The sequence below is a fragment of the Scomber japonicus genome, chromosome 19, assembly GCF_027409825.1.
Source record: "Scomber japonicus isolate fScoJap1 chromosome 19, fScoJap1.pri, whole genome shotgun sequence".
NCBI lineage: Eukaryota > Metazoa > Chordata > Actinopteri > Scombriformes > Scombridae > Scomber > Scomber japonicus.
In genome coordinates this window covers 16484251-16493365 of record NC_070596.1, presented here as the reverse complement: position 1 = coordinate 16493365, position 9115 = coordinate 16484251, and the positions used below count along the sequence as shown (strand labels likewise).

The 9115-nt window shown below is 42.4% G+C and overlaps 1 protein-coding gene across 2 annotated transcripts; it reads left to right on the top strand.

Annotated features, from left to right (window-relative positions):
• Window positions 1–1610: 1610 nt before the first annotated feature.
• Window positions 1611–8439, top strand: tbx3a (T-box transcription factor 3a). Of its 2 annotated transcripts, none has more exons than XM_053340357.1 (7): window positions 1611–2002; window positions 3135–3402; window positions 3981–4127; window positions 5084–5160; window positions 5581–5738; window positions 6306–6949; window positions 7940–8439. In XM_053340357.1, exons 1-7 carry the CDS (start codon window positions 1611–1613, stop codon window positions 8396–8398), a joined length of 2145 nt encoding a protein of 714 aa, XP_053196332.1. In that variant the 3' UTR covers window positions 8399–8439. The 2 variants fall into 2 exon arrangements, with proteins under 2 accessions (XP_053196332.1, XP_053196333.1); XM_053340358.1 differs by having other exon boundaries at window positions 3135–3417.
• Window positions 8440–9115: the final 676 nt, after the last annotated feature.

The window sequence follows — 9115 nt, the reverse complement described above, 5'->3', positions numbered from 1 at the left end:
TATATTTCCATGAGATTCATATCAGACTTCAGTCAGACTCAAATACAGATGCAGGCTAGAGAGGCAGAGTGACAATGAAGAGCTGAGTTTGTGCTTAAACAAACAAAATAAGAAAAAACCGGAGTAACTCTTCCATTCATAAACATTACTAATAATAACCAACAACTCTTAAAATCAGCCGTTATTGAGAGTGTCTTCACAATTGTACTAATATATCCTACATGAACTTATCATCGAGCGCCTCATCCCGTCAACTGGTTATATTTTCCTGAGCTGATTTCAAAGGAGGATGATACAGGAAATGTTGGCTCGGCTGCTGTTAATCTCTCAAAAATTCAGTAGACCGCGAATTGAATACTGCAAAATAATATATATTTTATTGTTATTATTATTATTATTATTATTATGAATCAATACAATTATGTTCGCGATACTCAAAGCATAAGAATATGAAATGTGCTGTGGGCTAGAGAAGGAAGTCAACAGCCCAGCAGATCATGACATCTCGCCGACAGAGCGAGCCGCTTTCCCGGCTTGGCTCGTCTGCTCTCTCCCCTTCGCTGGGTCTCACAGACCGACCGATAGCGCAACTTCTATAACGATGTTGACATATTCACACAACACTGGCTGAGGCAGGGTGGTGTTTCACGGCAAAGCCCTTTTGAGTTTCCAAACACCTTTTTATAAGTCTGAAGTCTGTCCCCTCCACCCGACCTGTTAAAACCACGCCTACGCAGCCACACAATTGGTCCGAAAGCGTCAAAGAGCCAATCAAACGGAGCGCTGCTACTCGTAACATGCAACACATCCATACAGTATGAAGCCCTATGGGCCACAGAGGCGCTAGGAAAATCACGGAGCTGGGACCTTACCACCTCTCTCTCTCTCTCTCTCTCTCTGTCTCTCTCTCTCTCCCCCTCTCTTTCTCTCTGGCCGTCAGCGGACTTCTTTCTCTGCACACGTCTTTCCCTGAAATGTGTGTGCGTGCGTGAAAGAGAGAGGAGGAATAAAGTGTGCAGGCTATATGTGTGTGTGTATGTGTGTGTGAGGGTGCATGTCCGGAGCAAGTAAAGGCAGGGGGATTATTCGGCGCTATCGAAATATTTCAACACGTCGCCCTCGCTGCAGGACTGAAGCCAATAAGAAGGAACGCATTTTAACAGGAATGCCGATATTGTAAACAGCAGCAGAAGAGAAAGAATGCACTGCAGTCAATTAAGTGACTCACCCGAGTTGGTTTAATTCGACTAATGTCCGCAAGACAGCGAGACGCACAGAGGTGTCCGATGTGCTTCAGACTCTGAGGAAAATCGGACTCGCAACACTCTTGAAGATTAATGGAGAACATTTTTACATTTCTCTTTACAGACTTTTGATCCAAATCCAGCAATCGACTGTAGAGATTTCAAAGCAACTTGTGAAAAAGAAGTGGATGCTTATTTCTGCAGAGTTGAAGGGGGAATTTCCAAAAGCTTTCAAACTTCAGATTTATTTTTCCCCTTTTTTTATTTTGTCTCCGTTTGCTCTTCTTGTGCGCAGGCATCACTGTTGTAGATAGGCTATATTGTTTCAAATCCGACCTGTCGTCTACAGTTGGTGCCTGCACTTGGATGAACTTCCTGATGAGAGATCCAGTCATACAGGGATCAAGTATGGCATATCATCCGTTTATACCTCACCGGGGTCCGGAATTTGCCATGAGTGCAATGCTGGGTCACCAGCCTCCTTTCTTCCCGGCCCTGGCTCTCCCTCCCAGCGGCTCCCTCTCTCTGCCGGGCGCGCTGGGAAAGCCGATCATGGACCAGCTGCTGGGAGCTGCGGAGACCGGCCTCCACTTCTCTTCGTTGGGGCACCAGACTGCGGCCGCCCACCTCAGGCCTCTCAAGACTCTAGAGCCCGAGGAAGAGGTGGAGGACGACCCTAAAGTTCACCTGGAAGCCAAGGAGCTTTGGGAACTCTTCCATAAGAGAGGCACCGAGATGGTGATCACAAAATCTGGAAGGTGAATCTGATTTTTTTTTTTTTCGTGTGAGTGTGTGTTCATCCCAAAAGTGATTGTTTACCACAAAGAAGCCTGCTGTGCATACTGACAAGTCATGTTGGAAGATTTTTCATATGCCACTGATGGTATATCACTCCAATTCCCCTAGTCAACATTTTTAATTTATACAAAGCTTACAAGTCTTTCTATTGCTGTCATTTGTATTAATAAAACTTAGATTACAGGGTAATTGTCCCACAAATGCCATGGAGATGCGACCAACACTGCGTCATAATATGTTTCTAATAATATATTTTCAGTTAGGTAGAAATAAACTGAGGTTAAGTGCCTGCGTGTTAAAACAGCCTACAAAGACAGAAGGCTGTGCTAAAATTAACACGTGGACAAACAGATGTTTAATGACTGGAAATGAGTTGTTAGGTCTAATATTATTTTTGTCAAATAACAGGGATTAGGGCTGTAACTGCTGTTTTACTATTAGGCCTACACTAGTTGCAATGGCTGTCAAATTCACTGATCTACAATTTACTGATAAAAAAATATCAGTCTTTCTTAAAATGGTAGTTAATTTTTGTGCCCAGTTTGTCAAAGCTTTATGCTGACGGATTACTCCACTGAAATGTCAACTTTGAGAGCGAGAGAGAGAGAGAGAGAGTGTGTGTGTGTGTGTGTGTGTGTGTGTGTGTGTGTGTGTGTGTGTGTGTGTGAGTGTGTGTGTGAGTGTGTGAGTGTGTGTGTGTGTGTGTGTGTGCGCTTTGACTAAATTATTTTCGTCATCATCACAATCACAGTATACAAAGATGGCTGGCTGAGTGTAGGCCTTCCAAGGCATTAAAAATCAAGAGACCATTCAAGCAGCGTTGACGTGTTGTCTTATAGGCTTAATTGGAGATAAATTAGAGGAAGAACACATTATTATGGAGTTTATTTAGCTGCTTATTTGTGGGACAGTTCGTACTTTTCGGCTGACTGTCAGAAAAATTGAGAGCAGGCTATCGGCTGAATAACATTATCAATTTATATTAAATGTCAATTTTAAAATATGTTATGGCTTTTTGTTTACATTGTTGGATATTCTATCCATTGTTTTATGTGCATAAGTGCTGATCATTTGCTTTTCTTTGTCACACAGGCGGATGTTCCCTCCGTTCAAAGTGAGGTGCACTGGTCTGGACAAGAAGGCCAAATATATTCTCTTGATGGATATTGTTGCTGCCGACGACTGCAGGTACAAATTTCATAACTCCCGCTGGATGGTGGCAGGGAAGGCCGACCCCGAAATGCCAAAGAGGATGTACATTCACCCGGACAGTCCGGCTACTGGTGAACAATGGATGTCAAAAGTCGTCAATTTTCACAAACTCAAGCTGACAAACAACATCTCCGACAAGCATGGATTTGTAAGTTCAACTAATGTATGTCAATTTTCCTATTTATCAACTTACCCTTTTACTACCCACGTGACATAATAATGTGTATTCTGATATTGTTACTTGTATTTTATTGAGGCTTTATTTAACTAGGGTGTCCCATGAAAATTCAAAATTCAATTTTTTTGGAGCAAAACTGCCCGAAATAACACCATTAAAAAAAACTTAAAACAAAAGTTATTGATTTTGAAATAATCTTTTCTGTAACTACTATTTATAATTATTATAATTAATATACAAGGCAATTAACCTATTATCTGTATCAATCCATATTGTGAAACTGCTTTATGGACCTGAAAATATATTCAGAAATCTGCACCAAAATTCACTCTAAGACGTTTGTAAACAATTTACAATTTTTACAAATAAAATTTAATTCACCACTTTTAATTCCTGTTAATGGTGTGATTTCTGGTTTCTAAATTTTAGATAGAATTTCTGGGGTGGGGAGGGGGGGGGGTGCAATACATATTCTGTAATTCTGTGACAACAAATGTCAGTGTAACGTGAACATTTGACTAATCTTTTTGTGACTATGTGTGTTGCAGACTATACTTAACTCGATGCACAAATATCAGCCTCGATTCCACATTGTGAGGGCAAACGATATTCTCAAACTCCCGTACAGCACCTTCAGGACTTATGTTTTTCCTGAAACGGATTTCATTGCCGTGACTGCTTATCAAAATGACAAGGTAAGGCACAATTATTGCTCACAGGCTTAGCGTTATATCCTGATTATTTGTTCAAATATAGCTGGTGCAGCTCAACCCTGTCAGACCCTCTCTCTCTCTTCTCCCTGTCTTTCACGCTCTGCACCATTTTGTTGTCATAAAATATGAAAGACGTCATATTTGTTGGAGCCTGTGAGAGTGGAGTATCATAGTGGGGGGATGATGTTGCGAGTAAGTGCCATATTCACCGGCCTGTGGTAGGAAAGTAATAATTCTGAGGAATGTTATACAGGTTATCTTCCTTTTATTTAATCACGTGGAAAGGATTTGGCACAGACCCAGACTCTCTCTCTCCCTCTCTCTCTCTCTCTCTGCGTGTGTGTGTACAACTAAAAGGGTTGGGGTCGAGAAATGAGGAAAAAGTAAAAGTGCAACACTAGGCTCAATAGAGGAAAAGGGGAGGAAAGGGAGGGGGCAGTTTGGTTGTGTCGGACTGTGGCTGCATGGTAGCGTTTTACTCTGTAAGACATACACTTAATAAAAATCATCTCCTCAGCTCTTTGATATTGCTCGGAAATGATGGCACCCCCTCTTCCCCCTCCCTCCCTTTCCCATGTGGTAACATACCGGAAATCAGAGAGGAGGTGGTGTGAGAATAAAGTATTGCAAAAGTTTTACACCAAAAAAAAAAGAAAGAAAAAGAAAAGGAAAAAAACAGCACTGGCTTACGCTGGTGGAAAAACGTGCCCAAAAAAAAGGGAGCTTGCGTGCTATTTGTGTGCGTTGTGGGCTGTTTTGTTTTATGTCTGTTTCCTTTTTTCGGTGAAACCAAAAATATGTTGTAGCTTTAGCCTGTTGAGACAATAAACTCCACGTACTGTATTGTAAACTTGTTGAAATGAGCTCCAGCTTCGGTGCTTCACCTGCAATTGTAACACAGTTGCTAATATTTACAAAAATCATTTGGTTTATTTCAGATAACCCAGCTGAAAATTGACCATAATCCATTTGCCAAGGGATTCCGTGACACTGGCAATGGGAGACGGGAAAAGAGGTATGAAACAGTGCATCACAAAAAAAAAGTCAGATGTTTTTTATAAATTGAGAAAGACAGTGATCTCGCTGGATTAAACCCGCGTCAAAGCTTCCACATTACCCCGCAGGGAGTCTGCCTCTTCACGGTTTCTAATCTAATAGCCAAGTAGACTTCAATGAAATCTTTAAATCTAAGCACTGGTGGTATGGAAGCTTTCATTTGGTTGTTTATATTACGATCTTCACTTTCTGATTAATATTTCAAATTATTCATTCATGTCAAAACCTTGGATCCTCACCTGCCGCACAGGTGAGGATCTATGAATCTCAGGTCTCCAATGTAATAAGCTTCCATTCACCATTCACCGTGCTACACTGCATACTGTTGCTGACCTGAGTTGTGACGACCACCAATAATAACCTGGGTACTTGTGCACAGGAAACAGCTGGCCCTGCAGTCCATTCGCTCATATGAGGAACAGCAGAAAAAGGAGAACGGGGCTTCAGACGACTCCTCTGGAGAGCAGCCTTCCTTTAAGTGCTTCGGCCAGGCCTCGTCCCCTGCCGTGTCTACCGTGGGCCCCCCACACCTGAAAGGTAGGCAGACAGACCCCACAGTCGGTCACAGCTCCCTCCGCTCACAAGTCGTGTGTTAAATCGTAAAATGTCTTTTGTGGCAAGACGTTTTACAAGGTATTTTAGACGTGTAGAATAAGAGTAAACTTTATGAATGTGAGGGAGTCCATGTACATGCTTTCAATATATTGTGGGATTACCCATTAATTAACAGTTTCAACACAACAATAAAACCTTGAAAAATGAAAGTACTCACTAAAGGATGAAACATCGAGATGACATCAGTCTGTTACCAATTAATCTGCAAAGCACGAATAATAAAAATCAACAAATACAAAAATGCAGCTTGCTAATGTGAAGCACACATCGAAATATTATTGGAAACAGCTGGAAATTGACGTTATGGGCTAGATTACATTTTACCAAACATAGTCACCAATGTGGACGAGTAAGTGCCCTGCAGGTCTATTTCTTATTCCACCTGTGAGAGCCAACTGCAATGGCTGACAATGTGAATTTGCAATTTTATGATACACCTATACTATTTGCAGAAAGACAACTGACAGTCTAATCCTCTTTCCCGGACAGATTTCTGCGACAGCGACGAGGACAGCGACGACGAGAGCAAAGACGGGCACATCAAAGATGGTCCGGACTCCAGCAAGATTTCCACAACTACAGAGGATGGAAAGGACCATGAGGCGAGCCCAGCTAAGGGGCACTCCTTTAGTAACAGTGACTCTACTAGCAGAAACCGCGATAGCGGCCCCAGGACTGAGAAAAGTCAGGCAGACTCGAGGCAGAGCCCCATCACAGTCATCTCCAGTACTACCCGCTCTGGAGAAGACCTCAAGAGCCCAAACCTGGACCAGCCAAAAACGGACGAGTGCAGATCAATAAGCAAGGAAAGTTTCATGCCTTTGACTGTTCAGACTGAGAGCCCGCACATAGGCCACAGCCACTTGCATAACTTTGGATTTCCAACAGGTCTAACAGGACAGCAGTTTTTCAATCACCTAGGGAGCGCGCATCCGTTTCTCTTGCACCCCAGTCAGTTCAATATGGGAGGCGCATTCTCAAACATGGCCGCGGGCATGGGGCCACTATTGGCAGCTGTGTCCGCGGAAGGGGTGAACACCATGGACACGGCGAGCATGGCATCACCTCAGCAAAGCTTGACGGGAGCGCCAGGCCTACCTTTCCATCTGCAGCAACATGTCTTGGCATCACAGGTAAAACCAGTTTTCCTGGGCCTAAGCCTACTTGTAGTAGTATAAAGCACATGTTGAGTTATAGTACTACATATAGGCCTCAGAGGCCTATATGCCAGATTTAATGTGCCAGATATTGAAATGCCCTTAATGCTCTCATCATTTTTTTAAAGCTGTGTTTTTGTATGTGTGGTTGTTTTGTTTTATTGCCAAACGTATTCAAAGTAAAGTTTGACTGACTAGGCTGTTACAGACCACGTTTTATGACTTTCTTTTGGCATTGTTGTGATGGATATTAGTATAACTATCATTCATTAAAATCATGAAAAAACGTACTTGGAGAGACAAAGACCACCTTGCAACAGCTCAAGGTGTTAGGCAACCTTTTTGATATGACCTCATTAAGTCTGTGTGCTAGTGCCACAATGTAGAGTATTAAAATGCCTCATTGGCCCGGAGAGGTAAACAACAGTATGGTTTAATAGACAACAAATTTGTCCTCCCCTCTTTATTGTCAAGACAAGTGTTAGAACAGACAAACGTTTGTTTGATTGCGAGATCAGACGTGAGGATTTTTTAAATGCATTAGAAATTATTGAGCTAGCACCAAAGCTGTTTACATGCCGGGTGGCAAAGCTCTGCTACAGAATATTTTGTTGGGACTATTTCGATTGTGAAAACATGCGTGAATGGAAGCATTGAGAGCATGACAGGCTGATTCAGTATTGGCAGATCTACTTAGAGAGTGTCATTAGCGTTGTGACAACGCATTACAAGTTTAAGAAAAATGTTTACTGAGGACAGTGGAAGTAAAGTACATGAACTGCCCGAAGCAGTTCTGTTTGCATCATTATTTTCACCCATTTGTTCCACTTTAATCCAAAACATATTCGCAGGGATCTGGGGTAACAGTTTATCGCAATGCATTTCTCTTCGACTTTTCTTTTTTATATATCTATTGTAAATTGTATTATTATACGTGTTTGAATTTGAATCTCCCTTCCTCCACAGGGCATTGCCATGTCCCCATTTGGTAGTTTGTTCCCTTATCCCTACACGTACATGGCAGCAGCTGCAGCAGCTTCGTCCGCCGCCGCCGCTGCCTCCTCCTCGGTGCACCGGCACCCCTTCCTGAACGCAGTGCGCCCCCGACTCAGGTACAGCCCCTACTCCCTTCCCATGACGGTACCGGATAGCACGCTGCTCACCACAGCCATGCCCTCCTCCATGGCCGGCGGCGGGGCAGAGCTGAAAGGGGACGGCATGGTCCCAGCCAGTCCAGTGTCTGCTGTCACCCTGGATTCTACATCGGAGGTGACCAGCCACTCGTCCACCATATCCTCCGGCTCGGTTTCCGTGTCACCAAAAACTTGCACAGAGAAAGACGCCGCCAATGAGCTACAGAGCATCCAGCGCCTGGTCAGTGGACTGGACTCGAATCAGGACAGGCCACGAAGCGGGTCCCCATAGGAGTGCTTTTTTCTTTTTCTTTTTTTTCCTTTTTTTTTTAAACACACCACCTGCTTCTCGTTTCGTTGTCATGAAAGTGTTGACGGTGATGAAGACACTAACAGTAGAAGGGCACCCTCGTAGATTAATGCAGGTTTTAAAAGGAAAGAAAAAAAACTAAATTAAAAAAAATGAACTGTTTTAGTTTCTGAAATGCACTTTGGTTAATACACACCTGATACCTTTTTGTTTTTGTTGAAACGTTTTTGTTAAATTAAACCACACTTTTATCTGTCATTTGAATACCGTACAAGTATTGAAACTGAAAAGTTGGCATGGGTGTGACTTGCAGATTTAGGAGAAGTTGCTGCTGTGTCCTGTCTCCTTTAACTTTATTGTACACGAGGAGAATTTTGTTTTAATATGCACTCTGAATTTGGTTTGACTTATTTGACTTCACTACCGTTTAACCTACCTTTTTAAAGACTGCTGTATTTTGTTGTACACGATTAATTGATTAATTGGCCAAACTGCATGTATGCCCCCCAGCCTCTCTCCCCAAACGAAAGTTATTTTTAACAGTAAAAACTGAAAAAAGGGTGAAAAATATTCTGTTTTGAATATAATTAACGGACACACTCCCTTTGCTAAACTTCCTTTAAAAAAAAATTGGGTTATCACAATTTTGAAACATTTCTTTTTCTTCGTGCTTTTTCTAAATTCAAGAATTTGTGCTAC